Here is a 22,252-nt window from a genome sequence, read left to right as displayed (position 1 = left end):
CTGACTGGTTGTGTTTACTTATTTATAAGCCGTATTTCTTAATTGCCAATCTCTGCTGCTCCACTGCTCCTACCTCCTATCCTCTTCTTGCAGGGTTCCAGGAAGGACTCAAAATCACCCTGGACTGTGCCCAGGCGACCTTCATCTCCTACGACAAGATGGTGATCTCGCTGAAAGGAGGGGAGATGTAAGGCTTGGGTTGGCCCTCCCACGGCCCAAACTCACTGCCCGGCTAATGGTGGTTTTTTTTTTTTTTTGCAGACGTTTCATTACCTGACTAGATTACATCATCGGTGCTACTGCTGTTACTGATGATGATGATAATGATGATGTTGCCTGTTTGAGGAACATCCCAGCTCAGAAAGCACTAAGGCCCCCACAGTCCTCCTCTTCCAACCCCTCCCTTCTAGCACTGATAATGTTGCCTCGTTGGGTAATGAAACATCTGCAAGAAAAGATCCAAGCTCGAGAGAGCCCAAGGACCCTATGGACCTCCCTCCTCCTCTCCCTCTCCTCCTCCTCCTCCTCTCTTCTTCCTCCTCCTTCTCCTCCTCCTCCTCCTCCCCTCCCTCCTCTCTTCTTCTCTCCTCCTCCTCCTCTTCTTCTTCCTCTCCTCCTCCTCCTCTCCTCCTCTCCTTCCTCCTCCTCCTTCTTCCTCCTCCTCTCTTCTCCTCCTCCTCTCCTCCTCCTTCCTCCTCCTCCTCCTCCTCCTCCTCCTCCTCCTCCTCCTCCTCCTCCTCCTCCTCCTCCCTTTCAACCCCCCTGCCTTCTAGCATTGATGAAGTTACCTAGCTAAGAGAGCACCAGGGACCCCATAACTGAGCCTCCTGCTCCCCACACACACACACGACGTCAGACCTAACTGCATTTCTGCTCACCACACTCTGTCCTTCTGGAGCAGAAACTGTCCGTTCTATATTCTGCTCGTGGGTCAGGGGCTGCCATCATCATTTCCCATTTCTTCCTCCAGCTACGTGCTGACCCTCATCACGGACGGCATGCGAAGTGTCCGCTCCTTCCATTTTGACAAGGCGGCGGCCAGTGTCCTCACCACCTGTGTAAGTGCCATTCAGCCCAGCAGTGGCCATCTGGGCTGGGAGGGTGATTGATCAGTTGACTGATCGATTGATAGGATTGATGAGCCTCTCTCTTTCTCTCTCTCTCTCTCTCTCTCTCCTTCCATCCCCTCTCTCTCAATCTTTTTGCTTTTTTCTTTCTTTCTTTCTTTCTTTCTTTCTTTCTTTCTTTCTTTCTTTCTTTCTTTCTTTCTTTCTTTCTTTCTTTCTTTCCTTCCTTCCTTCCTTCCTTCCTTCCTTCCTTCCTTCCTTCCTTCCTTCCTTCCTTCCTTCCTTCTTCTTTCTTTCTTTCTTTCTTTCTTTCTTTCTTTCTTTCTTTCTTTCTTTCTTTCTTTCTTTCTCTTTGCTTTTCTTTTTCTTTTTCTCTCCTTCTTCCCTTCTTAAAGACAAAATTAATTTTTTAAAAAATGTACTTTAAATAATTAAATTGATTTGTTAAATCGTCCCATGGCAAGTTGTCCCACAGCGAGTTGGCCACGTTGAGTTGTCCTGTTCTGCCTCAGATAGGCCTTCCGTCCTGGCTACTTTTTACAGAGGTACAATTGAGACAGTTTTAACTAACTGCCTTCCTGTTTGGTTTGGTGGCTGGAGTGCCTCAGAGAGCTTCCCGTTATTCAGGAGTCTGTCTATAAGCGCTACGTGCCTAGAGCTCAAAGCATTGTTATAGACATCCCACCCATCCACGGTCTGTTTCTGTGGCTCCCCTCTGGGAGGAGGTTTCCAAGTATTTCTAGCAGGACTTCCAGATTCTGGAGCCACTTTGTTCCCTAGGCCACCTGTCTGGTAAGATCACAAGATTTGTTTCTCTCGCCACGTACACATATACCTCCAAACCAGACTGTCATATATGTGGGGTATACACATAATTGGGTCACATATTATATGTGGGTATATACCTAATTTTGTAGATACGTAGGCATTCTGCTATGGTTATGTGATGTATACTGGAGGCAGAGACCCTTTGAGAACTGCATGCAACGGAATTTCATTTCAACGCATGCCAATTAGGGTGCATTCAAAGTGACAATAAAGTCAGTCTTAAGTCCAATAGCCTGGACCCCTGTCAATCATCTCTCCATTCTAGCCTAGTCTGACTTTTCCTCCTCCTTGTCTCCCCCCCACCCCACCCCTTTTTGGATCTCAGATGATTACCTTGGAGCCCGGTTACCTGTTCTTGGGCTCTCGCCTGGGGAACTCCCTCCTGCTGAAATACACCGAGAAGCTCCAGGAAGCCCCGATGAGCATCGCTAAGGACTCTGCCGAGAAGGTGAGGGGATCCCTTGGGGTCTCTCCATCCTCCCCCCACACACACACACAGCTGAGCCCTACAGTCAAAGCCTCCCTCTTCAGCGCAATGCGGGTAGCCTGCGACTTAACAGCAGTTCATTTAGGGACTGTTCGAAGTTACAACAGCACTGGAAAAAAAGGGGATTTGCTTTTTCATGCTTACGACCCTTTTAGCATCCCCCTGGTCGCTAACATTTGCACGCTTGCCAACCGGCACGTGCTCAGGATGATTGCAGTGTCCCAGGGTCACACGAATTCCCTTTTGTGACCTACCCAGCTGGCACCTGACAAGCAAAGTCCATCGGAAAGCCAGGTTCACTTAACAACCGCATGATTCGCTTGGTAACAGGCAGAAAAGTCGTAAAACAAGGCACGACGCATTTAACTAGTTCAAACTTATGACAGTCACTGTGTCCCGGGGTAACGTGATCTCCTTTTGTGACCTTCTGGCTAGCAAAATCATTTTGGGAAGTGAGATTCACTCAACAACCATGTGACTAACAGAACAACTGGAGGGATTCACTTAACAGTGGCAAGAAAGGTCACAAAACGGGGCAAAGCTCACAATCAATGTCTCACTTAGTTAGCAACATGAATTTTGGGCTCAATCGTCGTCATTCAAGGATTCCCTGTACCCACTCTCCTTAACTTGCCCCAATTCCCTAGCCACGTGGCAGTTGGGGGAATTCTGGGGATTGAAGTCCACTGGTCTTAAAAGTGGCCAAAGTTGAGAGAGAGAGCACTTTCCAGAACGGGGGGCCTTTCCTGCTGAGACATACGGGGGCTTCTACCACCAGCAGCAGCAGCAGAAGGGTAGTTTGGGGGTCTCCTTGCCAACGGACAGCTCTGTTTGGTTCACAGGAAGAGCCCCCCCTGAAGAAGAAGCGCGTGGAGCAGTCCGCCAACTGGTCCGGTGGGTATCCTGATTCGCAGCCAAGGGGCTGAGCAAGGCCCCCACACTCTGTAGGGTCTTGGGGGCAGGGGAGGGGGGAAGAATCCTGCCTTGTGTGTAAAAGAGCCGGTGCACTTGGCAGAAGGGTTTTTTGTTTCCCTGGTCAGTCTTCCAGTGGGGGGGAGGGGGTAGCCTCTCCTTCCCTCTCCCCTTCCCCACCTCCAGTGGGTCTTCTGGAGTCCTGTTGACCCATAGGGTGGACTTGGAGGGAAAGTGGTCCTTGAATAGCCCATTCTGTGCCGATGCCTGAGAGATTAGTAAGAACTCCCTGCAATCAGGTTCTCTAGCCTGAAGGTCAGCTGCACTGCACATCCTGTCTATCCATTCCTGTCTGACTTTCTGTCTGTCTATCATCTCCATCCATCCATCCATCCATCCAGCTATCATCTCTCTATCTATCTCTCTATCTCTCTATCTATCTATCTATCTATCTATCTATCTATCTATCTATCTCTCCATCCATCCATCCATCCATCTATCTATCTTATCTGATCTCTATAGCTACCCATCTCAGCAAATGACTGGGCAGCTCACAATTAAAAATATGTATTACAATTTAAATCTTGAAAACATTTTTAAACCATAAAAACAGTAAAAACCACTAAAAAAAACAACCCAGTGAAACATCCAATCCAGCCCTATTTGGGTGGGAAGCAAGTCAAATAACGGAGGAGGAGAAAGTGCTTGGGGAGAGGAAGAGAAGGGGCTTGAGGGAACGAGGATAACAGGACGACGAGGCCATCCATCCGACCCCGTCGTTCCTTATTTCCCAATCTGTCGCTTGCAGGAGGGAAGTCGGCTCCGCAGGACGAAGTGGATGAGATCGAGGTGTATGGCAGCGAGGCCCAGTCCGGCACCCAGCTGACCACTTACTCTTTTGAGGTAGGTCTGCCTCGGTTTCCCCTTCTGTACCTGAAGGACCACCCAGACCCACCCAAAGCCAGACTGGCCTTTGAGCCCAGAGCTTTCTATTGAGGCCACCAAGGGTTGCTTAGAACTGTTCCTTGGAGTTCCAGCCATGGCAGGCTCGCCATGGTCACCTGGTTGCAACCAAGTGTTCCACCACCGGCTCCAATTTCTGTCCATGGCAACATCTTGCCAGGACGGCCTCTAACTTGATTTGATTCCCAGTGGTCCTTTTTCCTCTGACACGTGCTGGAGATTTTTTTTTTTTCTGTATTGAGGGCTGCAGGCGTCCCATCTTGCTTTCCTAAGTAAGAGGAAAAAAATGCCGCTTTCCACCTTTTTTCTTGGGGAATCAGAAATTTTCAGCCGATCTGATGCTTCTCCTCTTCTCTTCCGGAAGGTCTGCGACAGTATCCTGAACATTGGGCCCTGCGCCAACGCTGCCATGGGGGAACCGGCCTTTCTCTCGGAGGAGGTGGGTGCTCCAGATTGCTTCCCCCCCCCACCTCACATGGATGCTACCTTGGGAGGGAGAGGGGTTATCCGACCTCGGAAGGAAAGGTTGTTTGGGGAAGAAAAAGAAAAATGGATTAACAGAGTTGGAAGGGACCTTGGAGGTCCAACCTCCTGCTCAGGCAGGAAACCCTATGTGCCATTTCAGACAAGTGACTGCCCAGTCTCTTCTTAAAAACCTCCATTGATGAAGCACCCATAACTTCATGTGGAAAGCTGTTCCACTGGTTAATTGTCCTCACTGTTAGGAAGTTCCTCCTCAATTCCAGGTTGCTGTTCTCCTTGATTGGTTTCCATCAGTTGTTCCTTCTCTGGCCTTCGGGTGCTTTGGAGAATAGCTTGACCCCCTCCTCCTCTCTGTGGCAGCCCCTCAAATATTGGAAGACTGCTATCCTGCCTCCCCTGGTCCTTCTCTTCACTGTGCTAGCCATTCCCAGTTTCTGCAACCGTTGATCATATGTTTTAGCCTCCAGTCCCCTAGAAATAAGGGAAAAAATGGTTCATCACACAATCAGCCAGATGTTCAGTCTAGATTTGGCATTTTGGTCTACCTATCGAGTCCTTCCAGGGATCTGGGATGAGCAAATTGGATATTTGATGGTGTTATTATTTATTAAATTTATATGTTGCCCATCGCACGGTTCAAGGCGACTCTGAGGGGCTTACATTATAATATAATTTAGAGATATAAAAACGATACAAGTAAAAAAACAGATTCAAATTGCCAAAGATTACGTGTCCTTAAATGTCCCTGAGAAAATTGTGGAGGGCTTCTTGGATAAATGAGGGGGTTTGCTGTGTGAAACCCACAAGGGAGGCAGCCGGCTTAATGCAGCTTTCTTTCTCCAGTTCCAGAATAGTCCTGAACCTGATCTAGAAATTGTGGTGTGCTCGGGCTACGGCAAGAACGGTGCCCTCTCAGTCTTGCAGGTGAGAGGGGAAACATTTGGGGGGTCCCTGCAGACCTGTCCCAGGGAGGAAAGTCAGGGGTCGAGCCCCATTCACAGCACAGTTTAGGGCTGCCCCAAAGAACATTGGAGCATTGAGGGAATATTTATAACTTTGGGATTGAATTGTGGGATCCTTGGTGCTCTCTGAGTTTTGTGGGGTTTTTTGCAGACGTCTCATTACCCAACTAGATAGCATCATCGGTGCTAGAAGGAAACAGGGTTTTCAGAGGAGGAGGAGCAAGATAGGATATTGGGGGAAGGAGGAGGAGGAGGAGGATAGGGTCCTTAGTGTTCTCTGAGCTTTGTGGTTTTCTTGCAGATGTCTCATTGCCCAGCTAGGTAGTATCATCAGGGCTAGGAGGGTGTGAACCTCATTCCTTAAAGCCACGAATATCCTGACAGAAAATGTAAGGCGTCTCACTCCTGAGCAGGAGATGCTGGACCCCGATGTCTCCCTCTCCCTTCCTTGCAGAAAAGCATCCGTCCTCAGGTGGTAACGACCTTTGAACTGCCCGGCTGCTACGACATGTGGACCGTGATCTCACCCCGGAAGGCAGAGGAAGCCCCTGTACGTCCAACTTTTCCTTTTGGAGGTTTATGAAGTCAGTTGATTGGTTCTCCTTCCCAGTGCCAACGGAGGACAGATATGCAGGTTTTCCAGGACAAGGATGTTGGCTTGCTTGCCCAGCCTCGGTCTGTCCCAGAGTGTTGTGCTAGACATCCCAAAGGTGCTTTTTCAAGAGGCAACTGGACTTTCTGGTTTTTTTTTCCTTTGGAAGACCTTTCACTTCTCATCCAAGAAGCTTCTTCAGCTCTGAATGGATGGTGGGGAAGGGAAGGATTGATACTCCCTGCCAACAGCTGGTCCTTTGCATCCTTTTTTAGAGAGGCATTGAGGTCACCTGGAGGCAACGCAAATGAATGCAAATGACCATCTGTCTGCAAGGAGTATATCACTCCTTCCCTTCCTCACCATCATCCAGTCAGAGCTGAAGAAGCTTCTTGAATGGGAAGCGAAACGTCTTCAGAGAAAAACCAGAAAAGTCCAGTTGCCTCTTGAAAAAACACCTTTCGGACAACCATGATTTGAATGACTGAGAATATCCATAGACATTGTGCTAGGCATGTTTTGGGTTGTAGGTAGCTCACCCTTCAAGCCAGAGATAAAACAATGTCAGACCAGCACTCCTGGATGCTGAAGCCTAAAACCTGGGGGGTGGGGGATGAACAGGGAGGCATTTTATCTCTCTCTGACTGCTTGCTTGGTCAGAAAAAAATCTAGGTTCTTTTGGCCTTGGCTAGTGTCCTATTCACCTCCAGGAGGCCTCCAGAGATCCATGAAGAAGATTTGAAGATGGTTTGGTATTCTGATTCTCACTAATGCTGCCTCCCACATGAGTTTTGATTCTTCTGTCCTCAGTGGTCTCTGCTAGGCACAAAAATTGGGGCCCTAATTGTTTTTTTGTGGAGTCTTGTTAATACAATGACCTGGGCTGGTTCTCACCTCTGACTATGTCAAGTTTATTGATCTTGAGATGGAGTGTGGGCCCTGACAGCATCCTCCATGTCTTTTCTAGCAGGAAGAAGATACTCAGGAAGAAGGTACTGAGAAGGAGCCTTCTCCACCTGAGCCAGCAGATGATGGGAAGCGACATGGGTTCCTCATCCTGAGCCGTGAAGACTCCACCATGGTGGGTGCTTCTCTGTGGCTTGGCTTGGCTTGATGTGGGTTGGATTGGCTTAGAGTAGAGTGGGTTTGGATGGATTGGGTTTGGTTGGGTTGAGTTGGTTTGGCTTGGATTAGATTTGAATGGATTGGGTTGGAGAGTATTGGGTTGAGTTGAAGGGTTGAAGGGTTGACTTGAGTTGGATTGGGCTGGGCTGGGCTGGGCTAGGTTGGGTTGGAGTGGCTTTGTTTGTCTTGAGCTGAGTTGACTTGCCTTGGGTTTGGAATGACTTAGTTTGACTTGAGCTGTGTTGTGTTGGCTTGGCTTGAGTTGGGTTAGGTTTGAGTTGGCTTGGAATGGTTTAGTTTGGCTTGACTTGGGTTGGGTTGGAATGGCATAGCTTGAGTTGGGTTGGGTTGAGAAGTTGAATTGGGTTGGAGTAGCTTGTTTGACTTGAATTGGGTTGAGAAGTTGAGTTGGGTTGGAGTAGCTTGTTTGACTTGAGTTGGGTTGTGTTAAATTGGTGTAGAGTGGCTTGGCTTGAGTTGGTTTGGGCTGAAGTGGCTTGGTTTGATTTGAATTGAGTTGGCTTGGCTTGGACTGGGTTGGGTTGGGTTTGCCTTGGTGGACATGAACTCTCTGAGATGCCCTGACATACTGAGCATGTCCCTTCCTCAAGAGGTCCATGGCAGTCCAAAGATCCACCTTGGGCAAGTGAGGGGTTGACTGAAGGTTGTCAGCAGAAACAACAAAGACTGAGGACTGAATTGGGGGCGCATGAGGTGACTCTTGGCTAGGCAGGATGCTTTTGTAGAGAATCCATCTCTGCCAGAGTCACTGGCCATGTCCCTTCTCAGCAAGGACAACCAACCGCTAGTTCATCTGGCTCTCAGCTATGTATATTTGCCCTCTGTTCGTCTTCTCCCTCTCTCTCCTCTCTCAGATCTTGCAGACCGGCCAGGAGATCATGGAGCTGGACACCAGCGGCTTTGCCACTCAGGGCCCCACCGTATATTCCGGCAACATTGGCGAGAACCGCTACATCGTCCAAGTGTCCCCTCTAGGTATCCGCCTGCTGGAAGGAGGTGAGGGCAAAAATGCTACCTGGCTCACCTTTCCAGGTGGTCCCCATTTTGGAAGTCCAATAATTCAGAGGAGGAATTGTCTACACCCAGGGTTCTCAACTTCAACAACATTAAGATGTCTGGACTTCAACTCTCAGAATTCCCTAGCCAGTCATGCTGGCTGGGGAATTCTGGGAGTTGAAGTCCAGACATCTTAACGTTGCTGCAGTTGAGATCATGGTGTAGACCAGGGGTGTCAAACACAAGGCCGGATCTGGTCCACGATGTGGTGGGATCCGGCCGGTAGGACCATCCTGGGAAACGTAAGGAGCCAGCCAGCGTGGCTTTGGCCCGGTTTACCGAATGTGAAGATGAAAAATGCCAGCAGTTTGAGGAGTGGCATCAAGCTGGCCACTCCCACCAGTAGGCCACGCCCATCTGGCCCCCCGAGGTCAACCACAGTCCTGATGTGGCCCTCAATGAAATTGAGTTTGACACACTCCTGGTGTGGACAGTTCCACGCGCTACTTTGGAGAGCACCACACAGTTGGCATGAGGTGGCACCGTTCAGTCCCCCTTAGGAGCGTGGCATGTTCCCCTCAGGCTGAAGCACCACAACCCACCAATTCCTCAGCTGTCCGTGCCTCTTTCCCCCAGTGAACCAGCTACATTTCATCCCGGTGGACCTCGGCTCCCCCATTGTGCACTGTGCCGTGGCCGATCCCTACGTGGTGATCATGAGTTCTGAAGGCCAAGTGACCATGTTCGTGCTGAAGAGCGACACCTACGGAGGCCGGACGCACCGCCTGACCTTACAGAAACCGCAGCTGCACCACGTGAGTGAGAGACTTGGATCTCAGGGAGTTGTGCCCCGAGTCCAGTCATTCCAAGGTGGCTGGAAAGAAGTTGCCAAAGCAGCAGCAGCAGCTTCTGGCCAAGGGATGGATCACGCAGAAAAGAGCCCCTGGGCTTTGAGGGACCTCTTGAGTCCCTGTTGGCTGGCAAGAAGAAGCCACGTAAATGGTGTGCGGCTCAGTCACGTTGGCTCGGTTTCTATCAGGGGGCAGCAACCAGAGCCACTTGTAAATGGCTAGAGCAGTGATGGGGAACCTTTTTGTTGTGGGGTGCTGAAAGCGTGCACGTTTCGGCACCTACAATGCAATGCCCCCGCGCATGCATGTGCAACACCCACCCCGCCCCCTTACCTGCCCTGCGGATGCATGCGCCTCCCAGCTGACTTGCGTCCTGTTTGAGGCCGTTTCCGCCCTCCCAGAGGCTTGAAGGAAGCCTCTGCAGCCTCAGGAGGCCAAAAAAACAGGCCCGTTTTGGCCCTTCCGGTATTTCCAGAAGGCCTGTTTTTCAGGCTCCCGAGGCTTACCTCGAGCCTCCAAGAGAGCCAAAATGGCCCAAACGGGGCCAAAAATAAGCTGGGAGGCCTGTGCATGTACAGTGCAGGTGAGCTTGGCTGGGGCTCACGTGCCCACACAAATGCCAGAGGTTCACCATCAGAGAGCTAGAACAAACCACTTTATTGTTTTCTGCCTGAGTTACCAGAATCTGCTTGCCTTTCCATGGGAGGTTTCATGGGTCTAGAGGAGGGGTCTCCAGACTTGGTCACTTTAAGATTTATGGACTTCAACTCCCAGAATTCCCCAGCCGGCAGGGGTCTTATAAGTTGGCACCTTTAAGACTTGTGGACTGTGGACAGCATGGCTGGCTGGGGAATTCTGGGAGTTGAAGTCCACAAGTCTTAAAAGTGGCTCAATTTGGAGAGCCCTGCTATAGCGGGAGCTCAAGCTGAAGCATCTTGCGGCTTCACAAGGATTCCAAGCTGAGTCCCTTACTTGACGCCTCCTTCCAGCCTCTCTGGCGGTTTCCCAACTGTTTCCTTATTTAGGCTTCGGGGTGGGGGATGTTTAAGCATGCAAGACAGGCAGTTTGTTTAGATACGAGGTGACTCACCTTTGGGAGGTGGGTTGCAGGAGCGGTCAGTCTTGATGGTTGTTTGGATGAAGGTAGCCAAAGCGCTGGCAGATATAGGCCCCGTTGGGAAGAGGGTGGTGTTTTTAAAAGCAGAAGAGGAAGAAAGCGAAGGGCCTTGTCTTATATTTCATTTCATTTCATTATTTCATTTCATTCCATTTGATTCGATTATCTGTATTCTGTACATTCTATCCTATCCTATCCTATCCTATCCTATTTTCTATCCTATCTATCTTTTCTATTCTACCCTATCCTATATATTCTATTCTATTCTATTCTATTCTATTCTATTCTATTCTATTCTATTCTATTCTATTCTATTCCATTCCATTCCATTCCATTCCATTCCATTCTTATTTCATTCTATTCTTACTCCATCCCATTCCATTCTAATCTTATTTATTTTAATTTATTTATTTTTTATTGTACTATTTTATTTAGTTTAGTTTAGTTTAGTTTCCAGTTTAGTGATTGTATTTAAGAAGTGCCGGTCCCACTCACAGAGGGAGAGAGAGATCGAGATCGAGATAGATAGATAGATAGATAGAGAGAGAGAGAGAGAGAGAGAGAGAGACGGAGTTTCACCCCATTTCCCTGCTTGCCATCGCCCTCCCTTGGCGCTGACCCTCCGGCCCTCCTCTTGTCTCCCTTCCCAGCAATCGAGGGTCATCGCCCTCTGCGTCTACCGGGACGTTAGTGGGATGTTCACCACCGAGAGCCACTCGTCCAGCTCTCGCGACGAGCTCTCCGTGCGGAGCCAGTCGGAATCAGAGGCGCCCATCCAGGACCTCAGGTTGGGGGCACCTTTGGGAGGATTGGGAGGCGGTGGGGCAAGGAGATGCCCACTTCTTAAAAGCCCTCCCCTTGGCTTGCAACCCTCCCAGGTAGTCCTCGAGTTATAACCATCTGCTTAATGACCATTCGAAGTCACAGCGGCCCTAAACAAAGGGACTTCGGACCGTTTTTCACACTTGCCCCCATCATCGCATTCCCCCACAGTCACGTGATCAAAATCCAGACCTGCTTGGCAAAGGACGCCTATTTACGACGATCACAGTGTTCCGGGGGGCGGGAATGGTTTTACGACCTTCTGAAGAGCCAACTCAAGGGGGGGAGGAACCACTGTGGCAGGAAAGGTCGTAAAAGGAGGCACTGCTCACTTAGCAGCCGTCTCGCTTAGCAACACAAATGCCGGGCTCGTTTGTGGTCAGAAGTCAGTGCCCTCCCATATCTTCAATGCCGCAGGGGTCTCCAACCTTGGGAACTTTAAGCCTGGAGGACTTCAACTCCCAGAATTCCCCAGCCAGCTTTGCTGGCTGGGGAATTCTGGGAGTTGAAGTCCTCCAGGCTTAAAGTTCCCAAGGTTGGAGACCCCTGTTCAGTGGAGCCAAGAAACGTAACACCCTTGAGACCTGGAGCGTGGATCTCTATGGTCTTTGTGGGGGAGGAGGGTCAGGGGTCAAGCTTTCCCCCACCAATGAGCTTCCTCTCCTCCTTCTCTTCCCTCCCCTTGAGAGTGACCTGGAGGTAAGATGGCCGCTCCCGTAAACGTTATATAAATGCCCCAAACTCCACCCCCTGCAGCAACACGGTGGATGACGAAGAGGAGATGCTGTATGGGGACTCCAGCACCCTCTTCAGCCCCACCAAGGAGGAGCCACGGCGCAGCAGCTTGCCCTCGGCGGACAAGGACTCCCACCAGTACAAGGCCGAGCCAACCCACTGGTGCATGCTGGTCCGGGAGAACGGCACCATGGAGGTGAGCCTGGCAGCTCCACCGGCATAACACAGGGGGAAGGGGACCTCGGAGGTCTTCTAGTCCAACCCCCTTGCTCAGGCAGAAGATCCCATGTACCATTTCAGACAAGTGGCTGTCCAGTTTCTTCTTCTTAAAACCTCCAGTGACGGAGCACAGGGTTGGTGTAGCGTTGGGGTGGTTTCCGGTTCAACGTGTGAAGGGTGAAGGATTTGTGTTTGTGTTTATTTTCATGGTCATGATCATGATGTGCACTGGAGATGGTGTTTGATTTCGTTGCAATGACAATAAAGTAGAGTAAACCCACAATTTCTGGTGGCAAGCAGTTCCACGGGTTGATCGTTCTCATTGTTAGGAAATTTCTCCTTAATTCCAGGTTGCTTCTCGCCTGTATTAGTTTCCATCCGTTGCTTCTTGTCCTGCCTTGAGGTGCTGTGGAGAATAGCTTGACCCCCCCCCCTTCTTTGGAGCAGCCCCTCAAATACTGGAAGACCGCTACTGTGTCCCCACTAGTCCTTCTTTTCTCTAGACTGGCCAAACCCGATTCCTGCAACCATTCTTCATATGTCTGTGGAGGTTCTCAGTCATCCAGGTCATGGTTGTCCCAAAGGTGCTTTTTCGAGAGGCAGCTGGACTTTCTGGACCAGAAAATCCAGTTGCTTCTTGAAAAAGCACCTTTGGGCGTTCCTCATATGTTTTAGCCTCTGGCCCCCTAATCATCCTGGTTGCTCTTCTCTGTGCTCTTTCTAGAGTCTCAACCTCTTTTTTTTTTACATCATGGGGACCAAAACTGGATGCAGGATTCCCAGTGTGGTCTTACCAAGGCCTTATAAAGTGGCATTAACACTCCACATGATCTTGATTCCATCCCTCCGTTGATGCAGCCTAAGATTGCATTGGGCTTTTTGGCGGCTGCCGCACACGGCTGGCTCATATTTAAGTGATTGTCCATTAGGATTCCAAGATATCCCTCTCACAGTTACAACTATTGAGCCAGGTACTGCTCAATGCTGCCTTCAGGAGCCTTGGAAAATAGCTTCATCCCCTTCCTCTTTGTGGCAGCCCCTCAAATATTGGAAGACCGCTATCATGTCTCCCCTGGTTCTTCTCTTCCCTAGACCAGCCAGGCCCAGTTCCTGCAACCTTCCATCGTATGTTTTAGCCTCCAGTCCCCTCATCATCCTGGTTGCTCTTCTCTGCACTTTTTCATAGTGTAGTGACCAAAACTGTAAGCAGTACTCTAGGTGTGACCTTACTAAGGCTTTATAGAGTGGTATTAGTACCTCCCTTGATCTTGATTGTATCCCTCTGTTAATGCAGCCCAGGGCTGTGTGGGCTTTTTTTGGCAACTCCACCAAGCGACTTTGTGGGTTCCTTCGAGTGTCGTCTTGTCTTTCCCTCAGATCTATCAGCTGCCCGATTGGCGCCTGGTCTTTCTGGTGAAGAATTTTCCCATGGGGCAGCGGGTGCTGGTGGACAGTTCCTTTGGGCAACCCGCCAGCCAGGGGGAGACCAAGAAGGAGGAAGTCATGCGCCAGACAGAGATGCCGCTGGTCAAGGAAGTCCTGCTGGTAGCCCTGGGGAATCGGCAAAGCCGGCCGTACCTCTTGGTGAGTCTTGTTTGTTTTATTTTATTTTTAAATTTTTACTATATAAAGAAAGAGCAACAGTTTCAATGTCTATATAAGCAGTGTGTTGTCTGGTTACAGTTAACTCTTGGTGAGTCTTGAAGAGGGGCTGTTAGGGATATACACCTTAGCAGAACCTGCACGGCAGTCAGGCAGGCAGGCAAATATGTGAGACAAACGTTGTTGTAGCTTACACTCAGTAAAACAGATACACTGTGCTAGTTAAATAGTTTATTCCAGTAAGAGTTTTAGCATAGTCAAACAGTCCATATATCATTCACTAGTTCAGTCCGTCCGGGGATTATTCAGTTGCAAAGTCCAGTGTCGAAAAAGAGGTCATTAAACTTACAAATATCAGTCCAGTAATATATCTCTTCACAGTAGAGATATGAAGAAGTAAAACCTCCTTTCTTCCTTCACCAACAGCAGAGAACACGCAGTTAACAATCCATCATCGTCAGCAAGCAATCCAGTAAGCCAGCAATCAATCCAGTTCTCTTTTTCCCTCTTATGGCGATTTTACAGCCGCACCCAAAATTACAAGCTTTGCAGTTAAAGTGACACACACTTAAACTCACTATCATAGTCTATATATATTATTTTACCCAAACTACGTTAGGTAACCTATGTTATTCCTAACAGGGGCCTTCAAACTTGACAGCTTTAAGACTTGTGGACTTCAACTCCCAGAATTCCTCCTCCTCCAGTCATGTTAGCTCAGGAATTCTGGGAGTTAAACTTGCCAAGTTTGAAGACCCTTGGGCTTGAGGGTCGCTTGCCCTGAGGGATCCTGGCAGCTGTCGGGACCAAGTGAGGTTTCAGGTCTATAAAAAGCCAAATTAGAGTCAGGCGCAGAAGATCGAGCAGCCATTTCCGTGAAGCAGTGGCGCTATCAAAAGAATGTGCAGCCAAGATGACTTTGACAGAGGGAGGCATTAGATAAACCTTGCGGATTCCGTGGAGATTCTCCATCGTTCAGGTCACCGTTGTCCCAAAGCTGCTTTTCCAAAAGGCAACTGGAACTTCCTTGGTGTTTTTTTTTCCCCTTGAAAAGGTTTCGCTTCTCATTCCAGAAGCTTCTTCAGTTCTGAATGACTGAAGAAGTACTTCTGAAGAACTGAAGAAGCTTCTGGGATGAGAAGCGAAACCTTTTCAAGGAAAAAGAAACCAAGGAAGTCCAGTTGTCTTTTGGAAAAGAATCTTTGGGACATCCTAGGCAGGAGATAAGAGAAACAACTGGGCACAATAAGTTCTGGTCACACTTAGAAATTAACTTGTTTTGTTCAAGTTGTCCCGTTACGGCACCAGCTGGCATTTAAAGCTTGTCTAAGCTCTGATTTTTTAAAAAAAATCTAAGAAGGCTTTCAGAAAGTGAAACCGGGAAGACTCTTCCTGTAGAGAGCCAGTGGAGAAGGATCTGGGATCTGTGGTGATCTCTTTGTGGGTGACTTCCTTATCCACGAACACATCGCTCACAGGGGAACTCAGTCACTTCATTTACGCTCTTTATTTCTGTCCACTTTTATTATCTTATTTATCAGGTTTTATTTGCCACCCATCTTATGGTTGAAGCTGACTCCGAGTAGTCATTCTTATGTAATTCAAGGCATGCTCCTTCATCCTCCCATTTTCCCCAGAACAACAACCCTTTGAGGCAGGTTGGGCTGAGAGAGAAGAATGCCCGAAGTCACCGCCAACATTCATGCCTAAGGCAGGACTAGAATTCCCTGTCTCCTGGTGATTGGCCCAAAGTCACCCAGATGGCTTTCATGTCTGAGGCAAAACTAGAACTCACCGTCTCCTGGTTTCTAGCCTTCACCACTGGACCAAACTGGCTCTCCCTGTAACTCGGTCCCCTTGGGAACGGAGTTGAGGGAGGGCGGTTCAGACCAAGCACAGTTGGGTCGCCAGCGCCTGCAGCCCCAGAGCTGCGCCTTGCGAGCCCCGGGGTTGGAGTGTCTCTCAGATGGGCTTCCCGTTTCTCTTGCCAGGTTCACGTGGATCAAGAGCTGCTCATCTACGAGGCCTTTAACCACGACTCTCAGCTGGCCCAGGCCAACCTCAAAGTGCGATTCAAAAAGGTAACAACCTCCGCAGTTGTGACATCCCCACATCAGCAAAGGGGGGGGAGAGGGAGAGAGAGAGGGCAGCCACCTCCTTCCTCCATGTCTCGGTGTTACCTTACCAGGGAAGGGGCAGATCGGAGGGGCAGCCAGCGGGGGCTGCCATCCCACCCGTAGGCCACCTTTCCACTCTTCTTTCTTCCACACCTTTTCTCTCGGTTCTCCTCCAACCAGGTGCCCCACAACATCAACTTCCGGGAAAAGAAATTGCGGCCGTCCAAAAAGAAGTCTGAGAGTGCGGGGGGCGAGGAAGCGGGAGTCCCTCGAGGACGGGTCGCTCGCTTCCGCTACTTTGAAGACATCTACGGCTATTCGGGGGTAAGTGAAGAATTCTTGGGGGCACAGAGGGACAGGCCAGGAGGGGCTTTGGGAATTCTCTTAGGAGCAACTGAGGCCAAAGCGTTGGGGGTCTCCTGGTGGAGTGGGTCAGTGTGATGACCCAAAGGAGCGTGACACAAAAATAACCAAGACACAAAAATAGAAGGAAGCCCCTTGAATGCCTCCAACTCGGCCCCAATGTCCAATGATCCTCGGCAGGATATCAAACTCCTAAAGAAAACAGTTTACGTGAGGGAGTAAATGCCGTCCGCACCCAAAGTAAAGCTAATTCGAAATAAAAAACCCAACACGAACCACACCGAAGGAATTACTACGGCAGGCAAGGATGATGAATTGCAGACTTCTTCCAGATAACGCAGCAACCACAGTTGGGAGGAAGCCAAAACACAGATATAAGCTCCGACAACTTTGCCATGCACAATTTGTCCTTTTAAACAGTCCTCCCAGCTGCAGCCCATGAAGGGGATCAGGGCCCCTTCCTCCCACGTAGACCGCGCCATTCACATTTCTCCCTTCTCCGCTCCTCTCCGCGTGCCCTAGGATGAAGAAGGGATGGGCCTGGGTCTTCCTCTGAATGGCCATCCGGCCTGTGCCCTCCCCAGTTTCCTCCACAGCCACCGGAGCCACGCTCCCACTCCCTGTGGGCTGTTCCTCCTCTCCCTCGGAGTGAGACTCCAACAGGGGCATGATAGTCCGGGAAGAGCCTCTCTGGGACATCTGCTGAATAGGTCTCGGGGTGGGGGGTGGGGGACTGTGTACAGATCCGAAGGAGTCGAGAAGGCCAGCCTGGAGAAGCAGGGCGACTCTCACCATGCCTTGCACAAGAAGCACCTGTGTGTGTTTTTCTCAGGTGTTCATCTGTGGGCCCTCTCCCCATTGGCTGCTGGTGACGTCTCGGGGAGCCCTGCGCTTACACCCCATGACCATCGATGGCCCCATTGAGTCCTTTGCCCCCTTCCACAACGTCAACTGCCCCAAGGGCTTCCTCTACTTCAACCGGCAGGTAAGCCTCCTCGTGCCCAGAAGGTTAGAACCAGGAAGGTCCCTCTGGTTGGAACCCCTGCCTTGCTGAGTTCCTTAGAGCGGATCCAGAATCTGGTCTCTCCAAACCTGGAGACTTTAAGACTTGGGGGGCTTCAACTTCTGAGGAATTCTGGGAACTGAAGTCCACCAGCCTTAAAAGTTGCCAAGGTTGGAGACCCCCGGTGGTAGAGGGAGTTCTGACTTGTTGTTCGGTCCTGCAGGGGGAGCTGCGCATCAGCGTCTTGCCCGCCTATCTTTCTTACGACGCGCCGTGGCCTGTCCGGAAGATCCCGCTGCGTTGCACCGCCCACTACGTAGCCTATCACGTGGAGTCCAAGGTAGGGCTGAGTCCTCCGGGTCATGCTAGATTGGCTTGGAAACTGAATTGCTCCGGTCTCGTTTCCTCCTCTCTCGAAATTCCTGCATTTGTTTGCGACACGGGTTCAGATGACGCCCTGAAATGTTTCTACAATATCAAAAGACGTTTTGTTGCTCTCGTGTGACCGTCTTCAGGTTGTGGATTTCCAGATCCTCAGCCTGCAAAAGCTGCTTCACGGGATCTCACAGGAGGGGATCTCATTCTTCTTCCGTGCCACGTATTCCCGCCTCTCTCCCCTGAGGTTTGAACCGAACTCCCTCCTCCCTCCCTAGGTGTACGCCGTGTCCACCAGCGTCAACAACATTTGCAGCCGCATCCCCCACATGACGGGAGAGGAGAAGGAGTTCGAGACCATCGAGAGAGGTGGGTGTGAGGGGGGGGCCGAAGGGCGGCATCCTCCATCCAGGGGCCTTCCACGCGGGGAAGCCTTGCCCGACCTGAGGGTGACCCCTCCAGAGAGATTCTCCCAGGTGCTGCCCCGGGGAGGGTCTTTGGGATGAGGAGGAGCAGGGACGGAGCTTCGCCAGGCTGTCCACGGACAAGGGTCCCCGAGCTGCTGAGTTAGCGTCCAGGGAGTGGAGTGGGTGGTGGGCCCTTAAGTGGGGCAGGAATGGCTGGATTTCCAATGCAGTGACTCTCTGGGCTACACATGAATAATAGAGCGCCAAGGGCTCCCCGTTGCTCTCCTCTTCCTCTTCCTCCTCCTGCTCACTTGATGGTGTTCCCTAGTAGGGTCGTGAAACGTCTGCAAGAAAACCACCAAGCTCAGAGATCATGTCCTCCTCCTCCTCCTCCTCTCCACACACCCCACTCCCTTCTTGCATTGATGATGTTCCCTAGATGGGTCATGAAACGTCTGTGGGAAAACCTGAAGCTCAGAGAGCACCAAGAACCCACCCTCCTCCTCCTCCTCCTCCTCCCTCCTCCTCCTCCTCCTCCTCCTCCTCCTCCCTCCCTCCTCCTCCTCCTCCCTCCACAAACCTCACTCCCTAGATGGGTCCTGTGGGAAAACCTCCCAAGCTCCCAAGGAACCCACCCTCCTCCTCCTCCTCCTCCTCCTCCTCCTCCTCCTCCTCCTCCTCCTCCTCCTCCTCCTCCTCCTCCTCCTCCTCCTCCTCCTCCTCCTCCTCCTCCTCTCTCCACAAACCCCACTGCCTTCTATCACTGATGATGTTCCCTAGATGGGTCATGAAACGTCTGTGGAAAACCATGAAGCTCAGAGAGCACCAAGGAAGCATCCCCCTCCTCCTCCTCCTCCTCCCTCCTCCTCCTCCTCCTCCTCCTCCTCCTCCTCCTCCTCCTCCTCCTCCTCTCCACAAACCCCACTGCCTTCTAGCACTGATGATGTTCCCTAGTAGGGTAATGAGACGCTGTGGGAAAACCTCCCAAGCTCAGAGAGCACCAAAACCCACCCTCCTCCTCCCTCTCCTCCTCCTCCTCCTCCTCCTCCTCCTCCTCCTCCTCCTCCTCTCCTCCTCTCCACAAACCCCACTGCCTTCTAGCACTGATGATGTTCCTAGTAGGGTAATGAGATGTCTGTGGAAACCTCCCAAGCTCAGAGAGCACCAAGGACCCCGCCATTTCAACCCTGAGCTACAGATTCGCCCCTTTATTGGTACCAAGTCCGCCTCCTCCCTCTTGAAGTGGGGGCGGGGGGGCAAAGGCCAGACACCCCTCGTCCTTCTCTTCCGCAGATGACCGCTACATGCACCCCCTGCAGGAAGCCTTTTCTATTCAACTGATCTCTCCTGTCAGTTGGGAGACCATCCCTAACACCAGGTGAGAAGAGGGGGAGGGGTTGGGGATCCTGGGGGTGGGGGTGAAGCCCTGGGAGGATTTCCGGGTGGGGGGGGGGAGGTGTTCCATTGGCAGAGCCCCAAAGGGAGGATCAGGCCGTTTTGCCCCACTTGGTCCAGTGTCCCCCCCACTTCCTGCCTTCCTTTTTGTGGGTCGTGGGGATCAGAGGCTCTTTGTGCAAGGAGGGCAGGCAGGAAACCCTAACCGAAAGGCAGCTGACCGGTTCTCCTTGACTGACAACAGCTTCGTTTTAGTGACCATTCAAAGTTACGGCGGCCCCGGAAAAAAAGTTACGACTGTTTCTTTTTCCACACTTACCACCATTACAGCCAGGGGATCAAAATTTAGAGGCTTGGCAACCGACTCGTGTTTATGACGGTCATGGTGTCCCGGGGGGAGTGTCACGTGAACCCCTTTGCGACCTTCAGACGAGCCGAGTCAAATGGGGGGAGCTGAATTCACTTAACGACGGGGTTACTAACTTAAGTGCGGCAATTCACTTAGCGACGGTGGCGAGAAACTGGCTGAGCGAATTGCTCGTTTAGCAACAGACGTTTTGGGCTCCGTGGTGGTCCTAAGGCCTTCCTCTCCCCCCCCCCCCCCCCAAAAAAATCCCATCCTCTGCTCTTCAGGATCGACCTGGAGGAGTGGGAACACGTGACCTGCATGAAGACGGTTTCTCTGAAGAGCGAGGAAACGGTCTCCGGCCTGAAGGGCTACATCGCCGTCGGGACTTGCCTGATGCAGGGAGAAGAAGTCACCTGCAGGGGGCGGGTGAGACAACACACACATACACACACAAAACACACACACACACACACAAAACACACACACACACACACCCTCCCTGGCTGCTCTTTGAAGCTCTTCCCTGCCCCCCTGCTCCAATTCCCAAGCTGTGTTTGTCCCACACGCTCTGGAAGTTTGGTCACTGAATGACGGAGTTTGAAGAGGGGATCAGTGAGCAAGGGATCATTATAGGGTCTCCCGCCTGAGCAGGGGGCTGGACTAGAAGACCTCTGAGGTCCCTTCCGGCTCCTGTTCTGTTCTGACTCTGATGCTTCCTCCTCCCCCGTTGACCCTCTTTGGGCAGATCCTGATCATGGACATCATCGAGGTGGTTCCTGAGCCGGGCCAGCCCCTCACCAAGAACAAGTTCAAGGTCCTGTACGAGAAGGAGCAGAAGGGGCCGGTCACTGCCCTCTGCCACTGCAACGGCTACCTGGTGTCGGCCATCGGCCAGAAGGTGAGTCGCTCGGGGACCCAGAAAGGGCCAAAGGCCAGGCAGCTGCTGCTGCTGCTTCCCAGCTAGGCCTTTGGTTGCAGTAAAGGAGAAGATTTGTAGCTCAGGGTTAGAACAGGGGTGTGTGTGTGTGTCCTGGGTGTTCTCTGAGCTGGGTGGTTTTCTTGCAGACATCTCATGACTCAACTAGGGAACACCATCAATGCTAGAAGGGAGAGGAGGAGGAGGAGGACTGTGAGGCCCTTGGTGTTCTCTGAGCTGGGTGGTTTCCTTGCAGACATTTCATGACCCAACTAGGGAACACCATCAATGCTAGAAGGGAGGGAAGTGTGGGAGGAGGAGGAGAAGACAGACTGTGGGGTCCTTGGTGCTCTGAGCTTGTTGGTTTTATTTATTTATTTATTTATTTATTTATACAAAATTTTATTGGATTACATATTAAAATATTGGACAAAGTGTCACCGTCCTGGCATTGTCCCTGCCATACACACTAAAATATAAAACAATGCTAATTTTATACTATTGCCTTGCTAATTTTATACTATTATTCTATCCAGGATGTACGTTTATATTTACAGCATAAAAACTATTATTCTATCCAGGAGACGCTTATTTTACGGCATTTAAAAGGGCGGGGGGGGGTTTGTTTTGGGGGTGTTTTTTTGTGGGGGGGGGGGTGGGGGGGGGGATCAGGACACAAGGGGAGGAAGCAAGGCCTTTTATACTGCCATTTTATCCCTCTCTACTCCATTGAGTTTGCCTACCTAACCTCAGAGGTCAGTTCTACAGATCCTCTAACGGGTTGTAGAGTTATGAGAGAGGACAGTAAAGAGATACTCCTTAGGAGGAGAGACAGTAAAGAAAATACTAGTTTGTGCAGAAATGGACAGACTGAAGTTAGAACTTAAAGATAAAAGGAGAGAGAGAATATCATGAGGTAGGGAATACATTTTATCAGTGGTTGGAATTGAGAAGAAGGAGACGGAAAAGGAAACAATGAGCCCGTTGGTTTTATTGCAGACATTTCCTTACTCGACCAAGTATCCTCATCAGGGCTAGGAGAGAAGGGGCTTTGTCCCTTCCGGCAGTGATGAGGTTACCTAGTTGGGTTATGAAACGTCTGCAAGAAAACCACGGAGCTCTGAGCCCACCAAGGAGCCCTGGGACTTTGGGGAGGGGGGGCCTCTGAGGGATCCTGGGGGTTGATGCCTGGGTGGGTCAGGTAGAGCGGAGAGAAGCAGGAGGATCTCATGGGGAATCCCGGCCTGCTCCCTCCCTTTCCTCACCCTTTAATTGGGGTTGAGTAATTTGATTATTATTATTCTTATTCACTTCCTCTTGTGTACAGGCGTTGTCAAATTTAATCTTTTTAATACAGAGAGCCCTTGACTTAACAGCCACGATCGAGCCCCAAAATTTCCATTGCTAAGCCAGGCGCTTGTTAAGTGAGGTTTGCCCAGTTTTACAACCTTTCTTGCCACAGACGTTAAGCGAATCACCACAGTTAAGTGAGTCTCACACGGTCGTTAAGTGAATCTGGCTTCCCCATTGATTTCGCTTATCCGA

The 22,252-nt window shown here is 50.7% G+C and overlaps 1 protein-coding gene across 4 annotated transcripts in view; it reads left to right on the top strand.

Moving 5' to 3' along the window:
- Nucleotides 1-22,252, top strand: part of CPSF1 (cleavage and polyadenylation specific factor 1) — a 45,088-nt gene that overhangs the window by 14,047 nt on the left and 8,789 nt on the right. For 2 of the 4 annotated variants that reach the window (XM_087958912.1, XM_087958910.1), the window contains exons 10-31: nt 94-187; nt 971-1,058; nt 2,221-2,343; nt 3,225-3,276; nt 4,103-4,197; nt 4,622-4,696; nt 5,584-5,664; nt 6,157-6,252; nt 7,265-7,375; nt 8,295-8,436; nt 9,073-9,251; nt 11,055-11,191; nt 11,983-12,157; nt 13,558-13,764; nt 15,774-15,863; nt 16,080-16,223; nt 17,095-17,247; nt 17,489-17,605; nt 17,919-18,009; nt 19,341-19,425; nt 20,076-20,217; nt 20,537-20,689. In XM_087958912.1, coding sequence (XP_087815038.1) covers nt 94-187; nt 971-1,058; nt 2,221-2,343; nt 3,225-3,276; nt 4,103-4,197; nt 4,622-4,696; nt 5,584-5,664; nt 6,157-6,252; nt 7,265-7,375; nt 8,295-8,436; nt 9,073-9,251; nt 11,055-11,191; nt 11,983-12,157; nt 13,558-13,764; nt 15,774-15,863; nt 16,080-16,223; nt 17,095-17,247; nt 17,489-17,605; nt 17,919-18,009; nt 19,341-19,425; nt 20,076-20,217; nt 20,537-20,689 — 2,630 coding nt within the window. Of the gene's footprint in view, nt 1-93; nt 188-970; nt 1,059-2,220; nt 2,344-3,224; nt 3,277-4,102; nt 4,198-4,621; nt 4,697-5,583; nt 5,665-6,156; nt 6,253-7,261; nt 7,376-8,294; nt 8,437-9,072; nt 9,252-11,054; nt 11,192-11,982; nt 12,158-13,557; nt 13,765-15,773; nt 15,864-16,079; nt 16,224-17,094; nt 17,248-17,488; nt 17,606-17,918; nt 18,010-19,340; nt 19,426-20,075; nt 20,218-20,536; nt 20,690-22,252 lie in introns of all 4 variants that reach the window. The other 2 variants (XM_087958911.1, XM_087958909.1) reach the window with 1 other exon arrangement.

This window comes from Notechis scutatus, chromosome 3 (genome assembly GCF_049901735.1).
Source record: "Notechis scutatus isolate UNSWTSFEM ecotype Mainland chromosome 3, rNotScu1.2, whole genome shotgun sequence".
Classification (NCBI taxonomy): domain Eukaryota; kingdom Metazoa; phylum Chordata; class Lepidosauria; order Squamata; family Elapidae; genus Notechis; species Notechis scutatus.
Note: the sequence above shows the minus strand (reverse complement) of the source record. Positions and strands in the feature narration are given on the sequence as shown.